We start from the raw sequence: 24,390 nt of genomic DNA, 5'->3' as shown, positions 1-24,390 counted from the left end.
TGGTGTCCCCTCGTCTAGTCCTCCTGTTCCTGCGACTCTCCTACAATAAAGCCTCTAGGAACACAGCTACTCCGGAGCCCTCTCGTCTTTACGGGGGAGCTATCCGGGTTCCCGCCACATCCTCCCCGCGGACCGGTCATCCGAGGGTTTCCCCCCGGACTGGCTGGGCACCCGGGTGAAGCCCGGAGGACTTGTAATTTAATACACTGAAGGGTGTTGTGGACTTCTCACTGGCCTTGCAAACACGGTATGGAAATCACCAGTCTGGACAACTGATCTTGCTCTTCATCAGTCTGTTTAGGTGCAGAAGTTCATTTCATTATATCTGAAGGGATTCAGCTAATCTAACAAACATAATTTTATCTTTATAACCATGTAACAAGTATATAACTGCTTTTCTTTAGAAAAAAATGGAATATTATTTTCCTTTCACAAATCAGTATAAGCCAAATTTGATCCAAACTCTGGATCAAAGTACTGATGAGGGGAAAAAGAAGACAAAATTTAGTTCATATGTCAGACAAGGGGAAAGGCAACTGTTATCTGCTACAGAAAAGAGAAGCTGACCATCTTACATCTTTCTGTTGTTTCACAAGATCTTACACAACTATGGAAACAATTATTTAAAACATAAATAGACCTGCATGAAAACAGCATCTTCTAGTAATATAATAGAAATTCTTTTATTATTTGAAATACATGCATATCTAATATGCTGCAAGAAAGACTTAAGAAAATGTTAAAAATTAATTAATTTGGCACAATTGACAAGTTTTTTATATTTGGAAGTCTGACTCAGTGTTTAATAAAAGAAAACCTGCAAAGCAGTTTGGCTTTCAAGGGCCATATAGTGAGAGTTCCTAAAACTCTATTTCCAATAGATCCTTGAACAAAATATTTCAGCTCTTTCACAGAAATTACTAGCTATAGCAATAATCAATTTAAACAGCAATAAGCAATGCAAAGACCTGCCAAATTAAAACAATGAGATTTAGCTGAAAAATTGAGGAACAAGAAAAATACATATCTTTTCAGACACAGCTCATTCCTCCAGAAGACTTTGTTAAAATGTATAGGCAATTAGACCTAACAAGACTGTTGAGAAATCTATGAAGTATTAGTGCATGGCTGATGAAAAAGTAAATCCTCCTAAACCTGGATCTCAAAGTACTTTTCTCTCTATATGGACAATCTCACCGAATTTTTCATCCATTCCATTTTACTTATTTAACTTGTCAGTCTCCTAGAACAACGACTTTTACTTCTGCATTTGGACACTACTGGTATTTCACCAGTAAATAGTTATCACAGCAATACACTTTTGTTTTAAAAATGCTGAAAAGAAGTAAAAAGGAATAAAATTATTTTAATATTGCTATACTTACATAGCATAAACTTTCATCTTAGTCCTGAAAAAGAGACTTCCATCAAAAAAATATCCAACCCCCAATCTTAATTTTTATTACTTTTCCAGGTACCTGTTGGTTCCTTCCAGCTATTTTGCCTGCCAAGCAAGTCTTTACACAACAGCAGCAATTGTCATCACCACCACTACTTATAATATGCATACTACATAGAATGTGACAATTTTTAATCCCTGTTAAGTTGCTGGAATTCTGGAATGATTATATGAAGTCTATTACTTGATGTCACTGAGATCATATTTTGGCCCTGTTCTTTCTCATGCCATTTAAGGAACATTCAACTTTCCAGCACAGTGGCACTTTACATACTCTGTTCTTTTCAGAGAGGCATGTTTTTGCCATGCCACTGTTTCTATACATTGCTGCACATAAGCAGGTGACCTAATTTCTTGAAACAGAATGCAAGGCCCAAGAGTCTGACTCCAAACTGCCACGTACTTTTATGGGCTGGATCAGAGAATGTTCCAAGTTTTTTGCATCATTTAATGTCTTAAAGAGGTTCCTTTAGCCAGAACTATTTGCATCCTGCATATGCCAAACTGAGTAGGGTTCCAGTGGTTTCCAAATGCAGGGACCAGAAGTCCCTTGGCTTTTGAAAGAAGAAATAAATAATTTAACCTATATGTTTGGATTTATACTGAACCCTTTCATATATTTTCCACTATTTAAATTTGAAAGAGAGGGTATAAAAGGAATTTTTAAAAATCACAGGGAAAATGGCAACTGAGAAATGTGACACTTTCTCCACATAACATCTTGCCTCTGCACTCATTTTCTGGAGACACGGGCAGTTTATTTCTTAAAGTAATAATTTCACTTAGGGTATTTGCTAGGAACCCCAAAATATTCAGGAAGAGCTCCTATATAATCACATTTTAGAATTTAGGATTTTAGAAAGTTTGAGATTCTTGTTAAGTAAGGTGTGAATGTGGGTATTTCTCTTTGTTGTCCTACATCCATGTTTTTTGTCAATTAGATCTCTAGAGCTGTGGTCTTCAGCCTTCAGTACAGAACCCCAAGTGTTTCAGGATCGCATCTATTTGTTTTGGGGAAGATTAGTAAGAAATGGAAGTCTGTTATATTTTGTTTTAAATTTGTCCTATTGGAATTGAAAACCAATGTTTTTAAGTTAACAGATTGTGAATGGTACTTTATGGAGTTTTACATCATTTAAAGGATTACATTTTATTTAGACAAAGCATTTCACTGATAAAACGTGGTGCTCTCCTCTCTGTCACGCATTCTCCCATATTCTTTCTTCCCAATGTATCTTCTGCAGGACATTTCACATTCCCTACGTTCACCTGGGTTAGGTGACCTTTATGGAGTTCACTTACCATCTCCCAGTGGCTGGAGAGAGGTATCTGATGAGGTCTACTACTGATGTGAATCATTAATTCCTAATGATAGGCTGTGTCCAAACCCCATCCATGCTGTGTTTTCATAACCTGACAATTACTTTAAGCAATTAGCAAAAGACAGTTATTCTAAGTCACAAACTGTTAGGAAATTAAAAAGTTGACTACTTGGTGATGACCAACAATAGAGAGATAAACCTTATGTTTTAAAATATGACAGCCCACAAGCTGAAACTGATACACCCTTTCCTAAGATTTTTGGCAAAAGAAAAAATTAGCTCATAAAAAATTACTCATTATAAAATAAGCTACTCATTATAAATAAATCTGACAAAATAAAGGGATTATCATCAAGTGATGTAATGACAAGCCTCATTTCAATAGCCACAGATCTCCATTCAATCATCTTTAGGCACATTACACACATGAAGATAGGTAAAACTTCCTGGCATGGTAAAAGGCTCATTTGACAGCACCTCCATGGACCAGCATGTATTTTCTCTAAATATTGAAAATAAAGTTGTTTCTTTTTTTTTTTTTTCCAAGCCAACATTCCAGTAGCAAATATTTATTTAATACCACTTCAATAAAATAAATCTGGTACCCCAAAAGTAAATACCTTCTTTCAACAGCTGCTACCTGGTCAACAAACTATCACATAGCTGCTCGCAAATTAAAGTCTCCTTTTTGTTACAAACTAACTCAGCCAAGGTTTGGCCAGCTGCTTATGCCTTTTATCATTTGTATTTGAGACAGCTTTTGGTAGTGGTGTTTGGGGTATTTTGTGTGTAACTTACCCAGTAGAGATTGTGTGTTAACATCCCTTCTTTGGGTGAAATGTTTTCCGGGGAGATCCTTTGCCATGGCAGTGGAGAGCAGAGTGTGTGCAAATAGCAGAAGGAAATATGCAATCATTTTCTTCATCTTCATGAAACAGAAGGACATGCAAGGATGTAAAACTGCAGTAGAAAAGAGAAGGAGATAACTTCTTTGATTCAATAAAAAGATGCATTCCAACCACATCAGTCACTCAGCAGCATTACTTCCCTTCCATCACATACAGACATGCAGACACACTGGCAACAAATAATACCTACAACTTCACAAAATAAGGTTTACATAATAACACAGCAGTTGGCAGTCCCTGTATACCATTTTTAAGTATTGTTAGTTGAAGTCCATAGTCAACATTGATAACAATTTATAATAATCAAGTATTTTTAAAGCAAGAAAAGGAAGTTTGCTTCACTCAGCCTGTCAGCATAAACAGGTTTGAGGAGGACACAAATATATTTTTGTTATTCCACTCAGTGTTCCTTTACAATTTTTTCAGAAGTTTAATGGTTCCTGTAGTCTGAGGGACTCTTGCTTCAGAAAATCTTGGATAATTAAAACAGAAGAATATATATTTCAGAAACAGCAGCTATAAATGTGAACTGATGACAACTCATGTGTACTTTTCAGAAGACAGTCCATGGTTGCTAACATGAAGATACCAGTGCAAGATTAATCTTGTTGCAGGAACAGACTCCTGAGGACTGGAAAGGAGCTTGCCATAGGTTCTGGAGCAATTTTCTCATACAGAACAAATTGACAGCCAAAATTCCTACATTAAGAGATGATTCCTGACCAGGAGCTTGTTAATGCATCATGGAAAGCTGTGGCTGACTCTGCCACAAACAGAAAACAAAGATTGACATGCTAGAGACTAATTTTCTGGCTGTGTTCCCCAGTGGTGGCTTCCTCAGACGGAGGCTCCTTTTACACTCCCCCAAACCATTATTGTTGTGGTTGAGAGCATCCCACAGCAGCTGGATTCAGTCTTGGAGTGGGTGATACAATGAAACTTAGTAAAGAGCTCCCCTAGGTGTGCAAGAGATGGACAGAGCCACCCACTTTCATAGCAAAGAACTGTTTTAACTGAACCTGAGTGGAATTTCTGAAGCACTGCAAATTTTAACAGTAATTCTTGGTGAAGTAACTAAGACTTGAAAACAATTTTAACAGGGTCCTAAACCTAATGAGCAGATATGTAACAGAAGGCAACTAAATGCTTCAGTTCTGAAAGACAATTTATTTTCTTTCCCACCATGAGCTATTGACTGTCAGAAAGCAAAATTCTGAATAAATATTTTCTCTCTAATAAAGATATTTTGTCCACATACAGTCCTCCCATGGTTCTCTGTTTATCTTCTGGGCCTTCTGCAAGGTCTCCTGTCTTCACTCTAGAAGCTGGATGGTGTTTACTGCACCACATTTGGTATGTAACACCTCATTTTTCCAGCAGGCTAAGCCCTTCTGCCACAGCCCTCTGTATCTTCCCACTGTTGGTTAACCCTTGGTCTACCAGCTGAGAACACATTCCTAAAGTATCAAACTTACAAAGTCATATTTTTATGGTTACCTGGTGAATATATTTTGGGCACTTTGATTCCAGCTGTCAGCACTACACCACTGGGAACCAACTCCCCTGGGCAGACCCGAGACCAAGTCACTGCAAGACAAACATCCTGAACAGCTAAAAAAAAAAAAAAAAAAAAAACCAAACCAAACCAAAACAAAAAAAACCAAACCAAACCAAACCAAAAAACAAAACAACCCGACAAAAAACCACCAGCAAGAGGAGATTTGGCATTTGGCAGTCCATGGGGCTCTACCAGGTTGAGCACCAGATTCACCAGCTTTCACTGCTCCCACAGTGAGAGGAAGAAGAGTAGGGCTTTCACGGCAGCCTCGGAGCACTCAGTGCAGCACAGTGCTGTGCTGGACATGTGAAGAAGCTGCTAACAGAGAAGAGACAACTGCTACTCACAGAGGTACAATCTGGTGAGGGCTGCTGGCTGTATCTGCAGCTGTCTAGAAGAAGTTTGGCATTAAAGGAGATTCTCCCAGAAGATGGCAAATAAGCAGACAGGCTCTCTATTCTTTTAAGGCTTCCCTCATTCCCTAACTGGCTGCTAGTGAAGAGCTGAATATTGGAATGGTGTGTTCTTATCAATTTTACCTGTGGTAGCTTAGCCATATACTCATGCATCAGAGTAATTTTTCTGACTGTTATGGACTTTCATGAACCACGGTGTAGGACTACTAAAAAATAAAATTGAGATTTCATCTGTAAAATACCTATTTCCTTTGTTGGACAGCAGAAACAATATAAGCCTGTTTCTATGTTTTCGAATATGTTTCTATGTTTTCTATGTTTTCAAATATCTTTTGATATTTGATGGCTGTTTTGGGCAGAGACACTACTGAAAATTCAGTGTCAGTGGTAATAAATCAGTGAGCTTCTCCACTGCCTGTTGCAGGTTATTAATATTTGTCCTCTTCACTGTGATAACTCTTAAATAATATCAAGGGAAAAGAGATGCTCTGTAGTTTATGCCAAAGTTGGTGTCCTTCCATCTCTTACCACCCTTCAGGAAAATTTATTTTACAGAGAAGCAGAAAACCCCTCCACTGGCATGGAAGACCACCTTTTTTTTTTCACTCAAGTACCTTAAAATGTACCTGTCTTTGCTGAGCAGATCACGCTGAAAAACAAATTGGAAAACAAGGGTAGTAATATGTTTCAGGTCGTAGCTTCTGCTCCTCTGTATGGTCTCCCTCCTTGTCTTGTAGTGCAAGTTTCCTTCCAAGGCTAAATCAGAAACATAAACTTCACAAATCCCTGCATCTCTACCTTCTCCAGCTACCAACAAAACTGCCACAATACAAAGAAGGGGAAAATACTCAATAGTTACATGGAACATCAACACCTGCAAATAGTGTCCCCTCTCTTGAACCCTGTATAATTTCTCATCATAGATGGGAGGGAAAGAGAAGACAAAAAAGCACCAGAGGCAACAGTTATTAGCACTACAGAGGTTGCCTTTGGCTTTTCTTGTTTCATAGTTAAAAGAGACAGCCATTTACTCTCATTAAGCTTCCAAAAGACCTAACTTCTGTGTTGTTAAGTTATAAAGAACAAAAGTGCATAGAAGAGAACCATTCTGAAGTTCTTTCAGCATTCTTTATTATCTCCCCATTTTTAAGATAACAGGAAACTGTGATCAAATAAAAAACTTTCACTGAAGGTAAATGAACTGCAAGCAATCTATGTGAGTCAATAAAATCAGTCTGTTTCCCCAATTTAGCAAACATGGTGAGTTACTTGGAAAAATAAATGAGGTCTTATTACATGAATGCCACAAAATACCTCATTCTCAATCCCACCATCTGAGAAATTAAAAACAAAAAAAAAGGGCTGCAGGCACTGTAAAGCCCTTTTAACTATCAGTTACAATATATTCCAAAGTACTTCACTATCCACAAGCCAGCACATGCATTACTAGTTCACTACTCGTTAAAATCACTGTGTAGCATGGGCATCAGGACACAGAGTGTTAGTAATTTCCTCTGTCTTTCTGGACCAGTTGCTGACACAGGCATTTTCCAGTTCTAAAAAAGAGCTATAGAGGCCCACAGAGTCCAACATCACAAAACAGCATTATAAATCATATATATTATGTCCCTAGCCATGCAGGTGTTGTGTGGGGCAGGTGGCCACAAGTGGGAGGTTGATATTTAGCACATCAGCAAGAAGCACCATCTTGTCTTCATCATTACAAAGGAGCACTCTACTGTCACTCTGTTTCACCTAGTGATGGACTGGATTTTCTGTAACTCCTTGCTGCATAAGGAAGGCTTCACTGGGCTTAGCAGCACAGGACAGGTAGACACCTATTCTAAATCATAACTATTAACTGCATTTCACCAATAGAGTTAAATCACCAAGAAGAAACGAGGATGCAGATGCTGTAAGTTTTTAAATTCCTCACATGCTGCTCAACCCTCATGCTAGGCACTAGGTGCCCATGAACCTGGATGCCCATGAACTCACAACTGTGCCATGTCCTGCAAAGCATCGGAGCAGTACTTGCTAAAACATTTTTTAGTTCCTTTTAAGAGGCTACCTTGGGCCATTTGTGCTGTCAGTAATATGAGATAAATCTGGGAAACTCATTATCTGAAAGTCAATTAGCAATTCTGGTGTATTCTGAGACAGCCAACCCAATTACAAACAGCTTTCACAGTAGTGCAGCAAGCCACCACAATAACAAAAGGAACTGTTGACTTGGCAGCATTAGTCTTGTATCAATCTGAAATAATGAGTGTCCAGACAGCATGAGTAACCGGAATCTGCAGTGGATTTAGGACCAGAACTTGTGTACTCCAGTGTGGGAAGACTGGGACAAATTCTTTGCATGGGTCCATGAAGCTTTACAGCCACAGGTTGTTGTTTTGTGTCTGCAGTAGGGCACAATCCCAGCTTGTGATAGCAATGTCTGTTCCAGACATGTCTGCATAGCAGTGGGGACAGGATGACAACCACAGACTCACAAAGTCTTCCACCTTTGTCTCCTATGCTTCCATACAGTTCTCCTCATCCAGCATATATCCCTACCTTGGCAACTAAAAGGATATTCCAGTGCTTTCTGTACTGAGAGATGCCCCTGCCTTGCGTAGGAATTGGGCTGCAGCTGAATCTCCAAGTACCTATTTATTCCAGCTGCTGCTAAAAAATCCCACAGCAGAGTTGAAACTTGGACTAATAAAATCGAATGTGACAGTGGAGTAAATTAACTTTGATTTTGAAAAAGTACAGGGAAGACCCAAAATGCATTACAGAGCAGTTCCTAGAAGGGGAGGTGAATGACATTTGGTAATCAGCCAAATATGCCCACAAACCCAACCCTGTACACAATACCCATGTGCAGAGCATAACCAAAGGTGCTACAGGATACAGGAGGACAACCACATTCTAGAAGCTGTCCAAAGAGGGGATGGGGAAAGGACAACTTGCCTATCCAAGCACAAAGGCCAGATAAGCATATACATGAATTGATGAGTTCAAACCCCGAAATTTACAGCATATCAGAAAGAGCAGAGATCAGCATTCAATTTCGTTGTCAGATGTAAATATCATAGTGGGACTTCCACGCAACAGACTTTATTATTTAATGGGCTTAGAGTATATGTACTACACATATAATTTGATTTTCTACAGCTCTAATGAAATGAAGAAGACTAGGGATCTGTTGCTTAATTTAATGCCATCCATCTGAATGACATACAGACTTCCTGATATCACTGTTGTAAAATGAATAACTTCCAAATCATATAATGTTTTAGGTCAGAAAGGACCTCTGTAAGCCATCAGGCCCGACCCCCTGCTCAGAGGTGAAGACGAGGACCATTTCAGTAAGTTCTCACCACATAAAAGTTAATGGTGGTGCTATAGAGCAGTACACCCATAGTATGGTTTACTCTGCATAGTTTCCAGTGGTCAGACAGCAAGCTCTAGCAGTGGGAATTCTTATTTTATGACAGCATCAATCTCCATGCCATGCTTTTCTTCAGTTGCCACTTGGACAACAGACCTTTTCATTATCTTGTTCTTTTGAGAAAGACTCATTTGTGCTTTCTGGTACTGAATCTCATCTAGACATCAGAGTTTCCACAACATACCCAGAAAAGTAGCATGGGAAAACTGAGAAAATTCACTTTTACCATGCAGAGTAGGTATTTAAACGAAAGCATATATTATATGACATATTATACACATATAGGCTGCTTAGTTTTGTCTCTGAAGTAGTCACAAACCACAACAGACTTAACTGCAAAGAGAAAGGTTTGGGGGGAAAAAGGCTACAACAGTTCTGAAATTTATTTGCAAAATCACACTGATCCTAGTACCAGCACCACTGTAAACCAATAATTTGGGGATTAAACCCACTCCATTCCAAATACTCTTTGCTCAAAATGAAAACACTAACAATGAGTACACTGTATAAAAAGAGCTTGTTAATGATACCCACAATACAATTAAACAGTGCTTACTGTTTTACCTTCCTATGGAGATGGTTTATACATGACAGAGTATTTAGATCTGATTAGCCTTTCTGTAGTTTGCATGGACTGACTAAAACATCTTTTACCATCACAGCTGGGTCCCTGAATCCCAGCTCATAAGCAGTAGAATGTGCATTCCCTTGTTCGCGAGAAATCCCAGTGAAGTCAATGGAGAGACTCACATAAAGTAATTAGGTGTGAATATTGAGTGCAGGATTAAGGATCTTAACAGCAGCTTTGTGTAACTGAGTGCTGCATTTTCTGAAGATATAAAAGAAATCAAATTTAATTTGATGACTATCACAGGGATATACATTATATGAGAAAAAGTTTAGAAAATCTCATGCTTAAAGCTGAGACATCTACATGAAAAGTGTAATACTCCAAAACTATTTTGTAGATTTTGTAGGATTTAATGGAAAAGCCATATGTGTATTTTATTTAGCTCTTGATTTAAGGAGAATTTTTGATGGAATACAGTTTGATAATTTCTTCTGAAGTAGTCAGCTATCTGACAGAAGCACAGCTATAATATGTAACACAACATGTCACTGTTTCACACCTCAGTCAGGATCACTCACCCTTAGAACAATGGTCCCAACAAGCAAACCCAAGTGCTTAGGAAGTATTACATAAATCAGCAGGTTGCATTCTTCTCTCTCAGTCAACAATATTCTACAGTTTAGCAGTGATATAGGCCAGTTTGACACAGAAAGAACTGTCTCTGAAACAGGAATACATGGTCATTAGAGATGACATGATAAATTTTGCCAGATTAATGAGCACCATCTCAGCAGGGTTTCCAGAGGAAGTATATTACATTCAGCAAACAGTCCCTCACTCCTTCCACCTCCAGCAAAGGCGGGGCTCTCAGGAAGCCCGGGTAGCCCCTACCCTGCACGCTCCAGGTAACACCTGCAGTGCAGAGCTACCTGTGGGCTGCAACCTGGCACAGAGAGAAGCTGCAGCTACAAGCTGGTAAAGACACCTGCAGGCTACTCTCGAACACGTTTCTAAGCAAAGTTCGGTTCCGATGCTACACTGATCTTACAATACACTGGGGGGGCTTCCTTACAGCAGATGAACTATTAAATGAGTTACTGCGGCATGCTCGGGCAGGAGGATAAATGAAGAGTTTGCTCAGACCCACGCAGTCCAAAGGAAAGGGAAACCCTTCTGCTGGCTGCACCACGAGCAGCAAACCACTCCAGCGGGACCCAGCAAGCGAACATCCAACCCAGCCCCAGACGCCGCCGCGGCCCCTCGCCTCGGCCTCCCGCTCCCCGCCGGGCCCGCGCCGCCCGCGCTGCAGCCCCCGCCGCCCGCGGGGCCTTCCCGGCCGCCCCCACCCGAAGGGGCCCCCGAGGCAGGGCCGTCCCTCCGCCGAGCCGGGGCCCTGGGGCGGGGGTGGCCGCCGGCAGTGCAGAGACTCGGGATGGCAGCGATGCCGAGCCCCGCCGGGCGGCGCGGGACGCGGCGGGGTGCGGTGTCTCCGGGCGGAGCGCCGCGGACCCGCCTGGCGGGCGGGAGAGGCGAGACGAGGCGGGGCACGGCAGGCGGCAGAGCCGGGCTTACCTGAGGGGCTGGCGGGGCCGCTCCGCTCGGCGCGGCAGCGGCGGCGGCCGGGAGCGAGCGCGGAGCCTCCTCCCCTCGGCGCGGCCCCGGACGGCGCTCCCCCGCCCGCCCCCCGGGAGCAGCCGCCTCCCGCCAGCCCCGTCCCCGGCGGCAGGAGCCCGGCTCAGCACTGATGGGAGGGAAAGCGGGGAGTCCCGCTGTGGAGACACCGGCTGCCCTGCCCAGACCTCCAGAGCCGGCGCGGCGCCGGGAGGCCGCGGGACGTGCCGCGGAGAGCCGCGTTCCTCTCTCCTCAGCCGCCTGGGTTCTTCACTCCTGCCCCCGTAAGGGGTACGACCTGCCGTCCCACTCCTTCCCGCCTGCCCCGTGTGTGGGACCCGGGCTGTTCTCCCTCCCCCTCACGCCCGCCGGGAGGAAAGAGAGGGAATCGACGGCTCTTGCGGGATACGGGCTGTCTGTCCCAGGCGTTCCCGCCTGGTCCCGAGGGACGCGGGACCCGCTCCCTCCCGCCAGTCCCGTCAGGGACAGGGGCTCCCGGCCCCTCTGGGCTCCCGGCCGCGGCGGCCCCGGCCCGGCCCCGCCGCCCCGCGCACCTCGGCCCCGCTGCTGGCTCCTCCCTGGCAGAGCTGTCCCTGCGCTGTGGCGGGCGGAGAGGGGAGCTCCCGCAGCCCCAGGAGCAGCGCCTACTCCGGCCGATGGGGCTCTCCCGGAGGGGGCCGTGGGTTCCTGCTAGAGAAAAGCGGTATGGTTTCTGTCTAGCGGCTCAGCGCATCCTTCCCTGGCCAGCGCCGTTCTCCCCGGGCCGCAGCCTTCCAGGGAAGCCGACCAAGGGAAACGTCGAGGAATGGAAATCCCATTCTCCGGGTGCAGGACCCGCGGGCCAAGGCAAACAGTCCCTGGTGATTCATGCGGTGTCTGCCACCGCGGCGAACCGGTGGGAGTCTCCGTCGGGGAAAACGCTGAGGGAAGCGTGAAATAAGTTGGCCAAGTAGCAGGGGACCGTCGTTTCTTAGCTGACACAGCAGCGGCGCGGTCAGTAGTCCAGGTGGAAAAACTAAGTGTGGGGTTTATATCAACACTTACGGTATTATGTATGAAGAAGAAAAAATAAAATTGCTGCTTTGTTCCCAAGCAATTGTGATTTCTGTTTCCTGGCAAACAAACAATCAAACAAATCCCAGTGAAAGCCATTTAAATGGCAGAGGTGAGCCGGACTCACTGTCACTGTCCAACAGGAAAGACATAAATCGCCAAGCCATGCCAATTGCAGTACATCAGGTGCCAGAGGAGTCTGACAGAGGAGACTTTTACCCCTCAGAGTTGCTGGAATAATGAGTAACTCTGGCAATCCACAGAGCTACTTTATGTAAGTTTTGTAAGGAACAATTAATTGCCTGTGATGTGGGTGTGCAAAATCTAATCTCTAAAAGGAAGCATACAGATAACAAGCAAATCTAAAACTGAAAGTGGTTGGATTCACTTTATCTTTAATTCTGAGCACTGGCTCCTGAACCTTTTCTGTAACCAGAGAAAAGGGAAAAAATAAAAAGGCAACTGAGTGCTGATAGACATTATAGCAAACCCAGCAGGGCCAAGTGCAGAACAATTCACCCATTCTGTTTCATCCTTGTAAGGTAGCATAGGATGAGGCCCCAGTCACGGTGCTAATTAATTCTCTGCTCTCTGAAAATACAGAAACCATACTTCCATTTCCCTGTGCTGTGGCTTGAGGCATCAGCTGAGTTGCCAGAAGAAGACAAAAGTCAGGAGGAGAAAATGTTGCGACAAAATCATGTGAGAGCCCAGAGTAACTCTGGTGGCTTTAGCTCAAATTTATACATAAGAGAGCCCATCACTAGTGCTCTTCCCAGAGGCCATGCAGCCTGCTGCTGTTGGCAGGTTGAACACATGGAAGGTGTCCCAGTGGGAGATTGGAGGAAAGGATGATGGCAGCAAGTCAACACAAAGCATCTCTTTGTTTCATAAGAGATATCATAGAAGACAGGGACTTTTATTTTACTTTATTTGACATTGGTATTTATTTATACCACACCAGAAGTACTGTGTAATCCCCACTCAAAGCTTCAGTCTCTTTGTCACTTGTCCTTTCTCAAATAATGAGCTCCTGTCCTCCACTCCCATCGTATGACTTCTTTTTGATTTGGGAGAGCCTTTGTTCAGTCTGTCTACATTTGATACAATGGGTAGAGGAAGATTGGAAGATGTAAAGTACGAAAAAGCTGGAGGCTTATATCAAGCCATGCTTTAATATGCAAAAAATCAAAAATCTGGCCAGAAAAAAAAAAATCAGGCAATTATTAAGCTTCATGAAGATTGCTAACTAGATACTTGAGATTTGAGTCCTTTACTGTCTTCTCAAAATGCCTGGGAGGATTACTCTCAGTCTGAAAGAAGTGATGTAGGCTGCTTCTTAGTTATCACAGGCAACCACTTAATATAAAAAATACATTTCAGAAAGTAGATTTTACATTATAAGCAGGTACTTTAAGTAAAACAGCAGTGAATTCATTTTCCTCCTGCTGTTAGAGGACTGTTTCAGAGCTTCACGGTAGTTAGACACTTCCTACTAATTTCCAGTCTTAAAGTATGGCCATTTTGTATTTGTTTCTTAATATCAACATTGTCTTTAAACCTAAAGATCTCATTTTGTTCTCCAAGGCTTGCCCAGGGCATTTAGTGACAGCAATAATTTTCAGCTTTCACTCTTGTTTCACTCAGCAAGTTCTTGCTGTGTATGTGACTCCTGAGAGAGTGTGTGGCAAAACTAATCACGATACACCATGCAAGCCCTCTCCACTTCTCCTGATGTGGTCAAGGATTTCATTATCATTTTAAGTGGCCACAGCCCCACTGATGGTTGATGGTCACCTTTGTGTTCAGTTTATATATGGACCTACATCTGTTTGCCCATGGATTAATCCTCTCTAATACATGATCTTGAGGGTCTCTTCCAATCTTAATGATTCAGTAATTCTGTGATTTTATACTATGTTTTTTTGTCTCTCTTCTAGTTCTTTATTTTTTTTTTTTGTTTCCAACTAGCATTCCTAATTGTACTTATTGTAGATATCAAAGTAGATGATTGATTTTTCCATCTTTTGAAGCAAAAAATTTTATCTGACTGTGAGTGAAACTTTTCCTTTGGGTTGGATGCAGTGGCAGTATTAGAAGTATCCTTTCATTACCTAACCAGGTTTAACTTAGCTACAAAGCATACCAAGATATCAAGATTACTACAGATGTTCTGTAGCATCTCATACCTTTTTTTTTTTTTTTTACTGCAGTTTTGCTTTTATGCATTTTTCTGTGAAATATCATCTTACATTTGAATGAATTTTCCAGATATTTAGGGGCAGGGAGACTTGATTTTTTTTTTCCCCAACATCACCAGGTACACATTAAATGAAGCTATTCTATACCTACAATATCATATCTTCTACTATCTAGTAGTATTTTCAAGAAGCCTTTCATCATTCATCCTATCACTAAAACTTCTTTTTCAAAGTTTTCTTCCTCTTCAGTCTTTTAAAACACAGTGATTGGTGTGGAGCCATATATTGGCAAATGCCACCACCACCACTAGTGACTATACTAAAAAAATCATATTTTGAAGAGTTCCTAAGGTAAAGTTTCTTGACTTCAGGTAAAAGAGAAGATTCATCATATGAGACTATAACTTAGAGATGCTGGATACCATCCTTGGGTATTTTTTTGGTCACTTCTTACCTAAATTTTTCCATAATACTGTCATTCAGTGCATTACTCACAAAACTGGTAATATAACACAGGATTGCTTAGAGAAACAGATTTTGTCAAAATATCCCTTTTTTCTTTATTTTTAATGGGCTATGAAAGGATCAATATGGGGTTGAGCGTAAACATTATACACTTGGACATTTCTTAGGCACTCACATAACACAATATTTTGACTAGGGAGCTATAATGCTGCAGCAATAGCTTTGCACATATGAAATAGATTGCAAAACAGATGATAAATCTCAGCTGTATGTGAGCAAAGAATACTTATTACATGAGTGTGTTTCAAGAGAAACTCTGCAAGGATAAATCTTTGACTCTGTAGTGCTTTAAATTCTTTATCCACAACATTAAAGAAAACATATTGTATTTTGGCTACACCTTAAAGCTGTGAATAATTCAAGCAGACTGTTTAAAAAACCTTGGAATGGGATAGCAAGAACTGAAAGAACCATTAGAGAACTAGAAAATATGCCATCCAGTGAAAAACTCAGGAAATGCAATGCCTTTAATAACTCAGATTTAGAAGGTGACTTAAGGACACTATATAAGTATATAAAGAACGAAACTTCAATAAAAGGTGTCTTCAGTGGAGCCAACAGAAATGTAATAGCACTTAATGATAGAAACCTGCAGACAGAAAAATCAGACTAGAAACAGGCTGGTTTGTCTACATCTCCATCCTTCATATTTTATAACATTTTATAAGGGACTTTTTTTCTCCATTGCATTTTTTTTTTTACTAATAAAGAACTGCTATTGTAAGGCAATCCATAAATTAATGCAGAAAATAACCAGTTTGTGGTGATTCTTTATCTTTTTGTATATTAGAGACTCAAAAAGATCTTGTATTTTAATTCCAAAAGTGATGCCTAGAGAGCATATTCAATGGTTACCCAACCTTCAAATTGCTCAGTTTCACTGCTTCCTTCATGCCTGCAGTTCTACATTGCAGACCACGCTTTCTCCAACCTGTGGAGCTGGGCATTCACCTCCTCCCCGCAGAGGGATCTGGTATGGAGAAAGACACCAGTTTGTAGAAGGTTGAGCAGGCTCGTGCCCAGCTCATGCACAAGCTTCCTGCAGCTGTTTGGCTGCCTAAGTTCCCCTGTGTGCTCTTACATCACAACCAGCAGAAACCAGCAGAAATGTACACCTCACAAAAAGCAGAGCTGGCTCTTAGTGTTTTTTGCAGGACAGTCTGAGGTGCAGGTATGGCATGGCTGCTGCTAACTGCTGTTTGCACAGAGGCTTGGAGCATCTGTCCTGGAAGAGTGCCTGAGAGCAAGCACAGGGTGACCAGCACAAGGTCTCACAGAGAGCTGGACAGACCTGCCAACCCTCTGTGGCTCCCAAGGTCCTCTGCACAGCCCTGACAGCAAAACCCAGACTCCTTGTCTTCTGGATGCTAGAATAGGATTGGTAACAAAGGGATTAACATTTACATTTCATTATGAAATTCATGAAGGACAAAGTTATTGGGATGATTTCCACAAATATAGGTATTGCAGGACCAAACTTTTAGGAACCAAATATTTTTTTAAGGTTATGATTTCTTTTGAGAAACCACCAAAACCCCTGAAAATATACTTAATTTGAAGATTGTGAGTAATCTCTTTTAAATCTAAATTCAGTGCAGGGTTTGGAGCCTCTTATCATCTCTTCAAGATGGTTCATGAGTCAGACTTAACTGTGGCTCAGCATTCACAGCTGTACCATAGCCAAAAGAAAAGATGCTTCTAGTAATCAACACCGAAGCTTTTGTTTATATGCATATATATGTACATATATATTCTGTATATTAATACCTATGATGAATATAATACATATATAATGTAGATTAATAAATTATCATAGTGGGCTTTTAACAAAGCATATTTCATCTGAGGCATGCAGAGCCAGGCAGCATTCATTAGTTATACTTTTTTTTTTAACTTTTTCTTTTAAAGATGTACTTATGAGTTTAAGTACCACACTCCTGTTGATACGTGCTACAAGACAGTCTCTTTACTTTTCAAAGAAGTAATATCATCACTGAAGAGGAAATCAGAGGAAATCTCAAGCCAGGAGCCACAGCAATGACAGATCAGGCAGGTATTTCTACTGCAAATATTGCCACAAAAGCCCCCAGGGATCTGAATGGACTGATTACCCTTTGGCTGCTGGGCATCTAAACACCACATTTTAAATGTTGATATAAGTTTCTTTTTTTATTCTTTGATTTATATAATTCTGTATGAATACCACTAGGTCAAGAGCCATATTGCCTAAATTCTGCCAGAGTTGTAGTTCGGATGATATTTGGGTGCTTATTTTGAGCACAACACAGACGTTACATAAGATTCATGAAGAACCTTGTTATTTCATTTAAGATCCAGACACACATATGAATCCAAAGACATTATTACATTTAGAATATTCTTCATTGTGCAAGGACTGATTCAGTGCTAGCAATTTGCATGCTTTCTGGATCATGTTGTAAGATCTAAGTTGGGCTTCTTGTGTGTGTGATGTCAATTTTGTCCCAGAACTGAGTAAGAAAACATTGTCTTGGATTCTGAAGGAGAGTTGAATTTCAGCATGGCATGGCTTAAATTACAAAGGGAAATGCTGAAAATGCAGTTTTCCTGCTCACATGTTCAAAGTTACAGCAGAAGTAAAGCCTGTGAATATACTTGGCAGAGTAGCAATCCCAGGACAATTTTTCATCTTGATGAAGTAGGTGAGTGCTGTCTGTGGATTAATTCAGTATGTATTTTACCATCAGTATATAACTTCATTGAGTCCTGCCTCTGATGATATCGTATATCAAATTTTTTTCACAGTAAACATTATCCAGGCTGGATGGTAATCATAAGCTGCCACATAGTTCTGAAGAAAATTAAGAAAATATGTCACCTATGTATAAGGCAAATTCTTGCTTTTCAGTTACTGTCTGAAAGAGTTCTGATTTTCTGGTTCCAAAACATTTTGGAGAGTCAAATGGAGTTTCCAAGAGAATTTCAGTAGGAAGAACTTAGTTAATTGCAATATGTGGGCCTCAACAATCAAAATTTTGCCTTCTGTCCATTTCTCTGAGCCCCTGTGGCTGACCTCAGCTGCTATCCATGGCACCCAGAAAGATGGAAGTCTGCAGTGGTACAGAGACAGCGAGGCAAAAGGGACCTGAGCCCGCACGTCCAGCCATGCACACCTGGGGATTACTTGCCTTTTTCATTTACTTTAAGACTGTGAAATGATTCTTAGATTGAAGTACATCTTGTCAAGATTCTAGTCCTCAAACATCTGGAAAAAAAACACAGCAAGATGACCACAGTAGTGTGGGAGAAATGTGCAAGTTCTTTACATATTCATACTCCTTCAAACCCTTTGATCTGTTTCAGTTCCCCTGTTTTTATATGTATATAATGAAGTCTACAAGCTATGAATTGTGAACAGAACTGTGCAATTCATGTATCATTGATCTATCACTAACACTCAGGATAGTCCTTTTTACCGCAAGTGAGAAATAAACACTTTTCATTATATCTGTGTTTGAGTCTTTACTGAATTTCTTTTTAACCAGTAGCATGTTCATGGAATTATATAATATGTCAGCTGAATGCAAAGAATTCAAGTAAGAAAACAGTATGGGTTTGCAAAATATCTGTCTCTTTATTTCCTTTTAGAGGTGATATAATGTACCATGAACAAATTAGAATCATGTAAGTGTCAAGCAGGTGGCTAGCTATAGGAAGAGATGCTCAAAACAGCAAAGAAAAAAGTGGAGTGCACATCCAAAGTAGAATTTGTGGATGTAGCAAAAGGATGATGTGTTCAGATGGATGATGAGATAATTACCTACCTACTTCTTCAGGAAAACAGATTCGATTTAGCCTCAAATCCTATATCCTTATCTTTTAAGTGATTTTTAAGTGATAAAAAATGGAGAACCATATGGTAATTGACAAATGACCAGTAATGGTTGGTCAGAGTGTTACTGACCAGCTGTAACATACCTGCTTTACATGACAGTAGTTTGAACCACAGTAGATGTCTAAGGAAAAAAAAAAAAAAAAAAGAAAAAAGAAAAAAGAAAAAAAGAACGTCTTGTCTTTATTTAGGAAGAATAGTACAGAAAGATTGATAAAGTTTTGCTTTCAAGATATTGTAAGAATTCAAGAAAACTCACTGTAACTAGCAGGAACTTGCATTCTTTTTTTTTTTAAGATACCAAACACCTGCTGACCTGGCACTTCCGGAGTCAACCGAGACAGTTTGATTTCAGTCAGCACTGGACCTAGGAAAGGGTGTCTCTTCTAATTAAACAATTAAGACTGATGCTTCCACTGTTAGACTCAAATTTGCATATACATTGCAAATTCTTCTTGATTAATTGCAGTACAGTGTGGTTTATAAACCCTATGACCTAGTATTACACATACATTCTACATTTCCAGTCATAAGGCTATCAGATACAAACATTTTAAGTGATTTAAAAACTACAGTTTGATCTCTCTGTACACTAATAAAGACAGTTAATAGTAAAACAACATTATCATGTTGTTTATAAGCATTTCAAACCTTGCATGTCAATAAATAAAAGCTGAATTCCTCCACTGGCAAAAGCCATAGACATTTTATTGCACTAACAACCATTTAAATTTATTTATTTATTTCAAACTACTTTTTAGTAAGACCTCAGTTTTTCTTGTTTGCAATAGAAACTAACAAAAATTTTATCTAGGTCCTTGAGAAATCTGTCTTGCTTCTATTTGTCTATGCAATGCTAAAGACTTTGCTGTCTATAAATATTTTATTACAGTAAACACAGACAAAGGCAGGATAATGAGCGAGAGCTGCAGCAACTACAAACAAGGGAGACATGAACCTTAAAACACATTCACATCAAGGGGAGGAGACAACTTCCATCCCAGCACAGGTATATCAAATTGAAAAGCAATAAATACCTTAAACCATCATGATTTGTACAAATGCCATCTCAGCTTCTATTCTGATCCAAATAATACTAAACACTTCAGAACAAAATTCGAAGCAAAAAAAAATTACAGATGTTTCAAAACATGAACAGGTGATAAATACAGAATTAGTTTCTCAACATTAGGATGTGCTCATTCAACCTGTTGTGGTTTTTTTTTGAGGCAAAGGAAATGTAGTAGATCTAATCTGCCTGCATTTCAGAAAAGCATTGCCACAGAGGTGATTTATAACTGAAAAAGGAACATGCAGAAGGAATGTGAGCTAAGTATGGACCTAGCTCATGGCCAGGAAAGACATTGTATGTTGGTTGCATGTAGAAACCATGAATACAACCACAGGTCACATCCTAAAACTTTCCCAGCTTGTGACTCTATCTGGTCTCAGGACCCCTGAGACAAAGCTGTTTGCTAGATGTTTGTTTGTTTCCTCAAACAACCACCTCCCTTTTTTCTTAGACACCCCTTTTTTAGCTCATCCTCAGGCTGGTTATGTAAAATGAGCTGGTCTGAGCTCCACTGGGACTGTGCTGCTGGTGCAGCCTCTTGTACCAGAGCCACGAAAAAGGCAGCTCGCATCTAAATGTTGCTGTTCTACACCTGCAGAGTGGGAATTATGGAACCATGCATGTTCTGTTGCTTGGTGCTAATAGGAGTGCAACAGTTGACAAAGGAGTATTTCTGAGCTTCCCTTTTTAACCAGGGGCTACTTTTCTAGACCCCTGGAGTGCTTACACAGTGTCTGTTGAGTGTAGCGATACATTACCTTTATTTGAAACTTATTTGTCCAAATGACTATGTCAGGACTTTTTATCCAGGCTGAAAAAATTGAATTGCAGAGAGGAATAAGTAATCAAAAGGTAACGATATATTATGTTGTGCTCTGGGCTTTTTTTGCAGACAATTCACAAGATAAAAAACCACAATGAGAATATACATTTGAAACAGAAATCAGTCAGTCCTAGATGAACATATGGCCACAGATACCATGACTAAATATCTATTTATTTAAAAGGAAAAGATTTGCATTTAAAAATAAGCAAAGTTCAATTTTTTAAAGAAAAAAACACCCAACACTAATGGATCAAATATTCTGTTTTTAAGAACCTTTTGAACTTCTTTAGCTGTTTTTCTATGAGAAGTAAATCAGCAGGATCACACAACAGCAGGAAATTTAGGCTGCTCTGTCTAATTGACAGAACTAATTTCATCCTCTGCTCTCATGCAATGAAAGAAAAAAAGATAACTCATCCCATTTTTCTAATGATTTAATGGGCAGAAGACTTTATAAATTCCCAAAAGAGTTTAACTAATTGCCAGCTCTTGCCTTTGTTCTTTTACTTTCATTGTCCTTGCTGCCCCAGGTGAGTCTATCTGATATTGCCAGGAATGACCACATTCATATAAATAGTATCAATCTCCTGCAGTGTCCCACTGGTTTATTTCATCTGTTGATCTTAAACTGGTGTACTGGTGATACACAAAATAAAACTATAAAACTACTTGCCTATCCAGACACCTTTTCTCCATAAGAGAGAGGGTGCCTGTTTTGTGCTTGCCTCCAGCATAGAATGAAGGCTGAAATGTCTTCCATCCATAAAGTAGAACATATCTCATCTTACTAGGATGTATCTGAATTTTGAAGAGCACCTTGCCCATCCTGGCCTTGAATGGGGTCAGAAGATTTGATGCTAAAAGTTTACCCATGTTGGACCTCTAATTTCATCCTTGCCTCTAGTGTCATGAAGGGTTTTGAAATGGGGAGTTTTGGAAAGGGAAACAGATTCAATATTACATTAAAAAAAAAGAATCTGAAAAAAAAAAAACCCAACCCTTTCAAAAAACAGAAGTATTTACATACTTAGGGAAAGTTTATATGAAACAGAAGCCTGTTAGATTTATTACCAGGATGCACATAGGTATTGTGATGGAGCCCAGGTCCTAGGCTAAAAAGCTTCATGTGCCTCATCCCTGCTACTGCTGGCCATGTCGACCTCAAAGAGCAAACAGAAGTCTTCTGAAATGCCTGCAGAGACTCCGCAGTGCTGCAGCTCCCTCCCTCAGAGTAGCTTCACTGCTCTTTTGTCCCTGCTGGCTAGCAAAGCTTCTCATGTAAGCCAAGTAGCCAGCCCTGCTGCAGGCCTGACTCATGTCCTGGTTATTCATTCAGCTTTCCAAGTCACCCTGTGGCCTCCACTCAGACTAATTAGTTAAGTCCAGCTCTGGCTACAAATGAAAACATTTCATTATTTCCCAAAAACTCTCCTGTCTGATACATTTAAATAATCTGTGTCCTGGTTTCAGCTATGATAGAGTTAATTCCTCTGAAGAAAAAGAAAATAATTTACTGCATTAAATTTCACTAAGGTTCTTCACTAAAACAAACTACTGTTGCAGCTTATTGTCCAGGGTATAGTTGTAGAACTGCCTTTTTGCTTTGAAATAGCTTTGTATCTGCTGGCTGGGTGACAATGAGGCTTTCACTCCCAATGCTAGAATATCCTCTTCTGCTGGAGGTAGACACAGGCTGCAGGCAGGAGGTCACAGATCTGTATTCCACACCCTGCTGAGCTATTCAGCTGAAAAACTGGCCACATTGCAGAACGATTCCAGGTCAAACCCATGGGTGTGGAGACATCATTTACAAATACCAGAGTCTTTCTCTGAAAGAACACTAATCCTGATTTATCAGAGCCAAGCCTCTCTTTAGATAGCTATAGCTGCTGTTTTGGATTTCTCAGAGCTGGGAATTGAGATAGTGTTGAAACATCTCCATAGTGAATTTGCAATAAATGCTTTTTTGTGGTATTTGACTGCAGTTTCTACAGCTAATAGAGACGGATAATGGGAAAGATACAACCTGGCTCCAGAGAAGCAGCATATAAGGAGAGCAGTCTCTATGGAGAGAGCATCTAAGAAGTCTCTAAGGATAAAACTTAGCTCCAGAGGAGCAGTTTAGAGTCGTCTGTCTGACTAGACAGTTTGGCAGGCATTTAACCAATACTTTTGGTTTAGAAATATTAATCTGTAGATCTTGCATCAAAGAAAATAAGACAAAGGTATCATCCACTTCAGTGATAGAATTCTGGAACAGAGCTTGTCTAACAACTAATATAAGAGGTTACATGAACAATTATATTTTCTCCTGACTGTAGCAGAAGAGAAAGAAAGGGCACATAACTCAACCAATATTGCAGCAGTGAACCTTGTTTCTGTGCTGTTTAAAAGATGTACACGAATGTTGCCCTCCCATGTTCTGTTCCTGTTCCTGCTCCTCTTTCCCTTCTGCCCTTAGCAGTAGCCAAGTCTTCCATTTTGCACATTCCAAGCACCATTGTGCACAGACTTGTTATTAGCAACAATTTTTAAAACTGTCCATGGTGTCTCTAGCCAACAGGGTAGTAGGGAGGAATGCCCTAATTTGAAAGAATTTGGCATTTGTTTGGAACTTGTTGACTGGTTATCATTTGCTCTGCTTCCTTGCCAAGATTTTATCTGGCTGTATATTGATTCAGTGTGGCCTTTGCTAACATATCAAGCTTGGATTCTTTTTACCAACCAGAGGTTTTCCCAAAGAAGTACAGACAGCCCAACACCTAAAATGATGGTTATTAGTAATTGTTTTGGAAAACTTCATGTACTTATAAGCATGAGTGCCATATTGTTGGGTCACCACTACAAATTTCTTGTTGCTTTCTCCAGTATGAAGCATAGATGAGTGTAAAATGAAGGAAAGCTGCATTACTGCATTGTTCATTCAGGAATAAAAGCATCAGGCACATATGAGAAAAGTTGGATTTGTGCCTTAGCATGTGTAGGATTTGTGAAGCTTGCAATGTCTTGTAGCACACATTAAAAACAATAAAACAACAACAACAACAAACTCCAAACAAACAAACAAACAAACAAAAACAAAAAAAAAAATAAAAAAAACCCAACCAAAACCCCAGAAGAAATTTCAGCAAAAGATCTACTTATATTTCTGGTTCTATCAAAGTTTAGATTCCTGTTTGCTGGTTTTGGCCTTATATTTATGATGTTTCATGTCAACAATTCTTCAAAGTATTTTCTTTCCACTCCTAAGTTGCTAAAAATTATTAGTAAAAAGCAGTTATATTGGAGTTTCAGATACAAAACCAGGAGAGCATTCGAGTAAGCAGATGCTCCTAATATCTGTGAGAAGGGAAAAAATGCAAGGAATATTGGGGAAAACTGTTAGGAGTAAGCAGTTCCCAAAACACAGAAACTTAAGAAGCCAGCTTTTTAATAGGCTGTGTCACAGATGACTATTAAAAAATGAGTTACAGAAAAGCTGTGGTGTAAATTCCCCAGAATTATACATGGAAATGGAGAATGAATTCAACATCTGAGGATAAAAACCCTTCAGCT

At 40.4% G+C, this 24,390-nt stretch overlaps 1 protein-coding gene across 2 annotated transcripts in view; it reads right to left on the bottom strand.

Moving 5' to 3' along the window:
• MATN2 (matrilin 2) overlaps positions 1–5,249 on the bottom strand; it is a 61,335-nt gene extending 56,086 nt beyond the window's left edge. Inside the window, exons 1-2 of one of the 2 annotated variants that reach the window (XM_053991498.1) lie at positions 5,187–5,249; positions 3,580–3,741 (exon numbers count right to left, since the gene is read on the bottom strand). In XM_053991498.1, coding sequence (XP_053847473.1) covers positions 3,580–3,727 — 148 coding nt within the window. In that variant the 5' untranslated portion in view covers positions 3,728–3,741; positions 5,187–5,249. The remainder of the gene's footprint in view (positions 1–3,579; positions 3,742–5,186) is intronic. The other variant, XM_053991489.1, reaches the window with a different exon arrangement.
• Between the last annotated feature and the right edge of the window lie 19,141 nt (positions 5,250–24,390).

This window comes from Vidua macroura, chromosome 1 (genome assembly GCF_024509145.1).
Source record: "Vidua macroura isolate BioBank_ID:100142 chromosome 1, ASM2450914v1, whole genome shotgun sequence".
NCBI lineage: Eukaryota > Metazoa > Chordata > Aves > Passeriformes > Viduidae > Vidua > Vidua macroura.
This window is presented reverse-complemented; position numbering and strand designations above follow the sequence as displayed.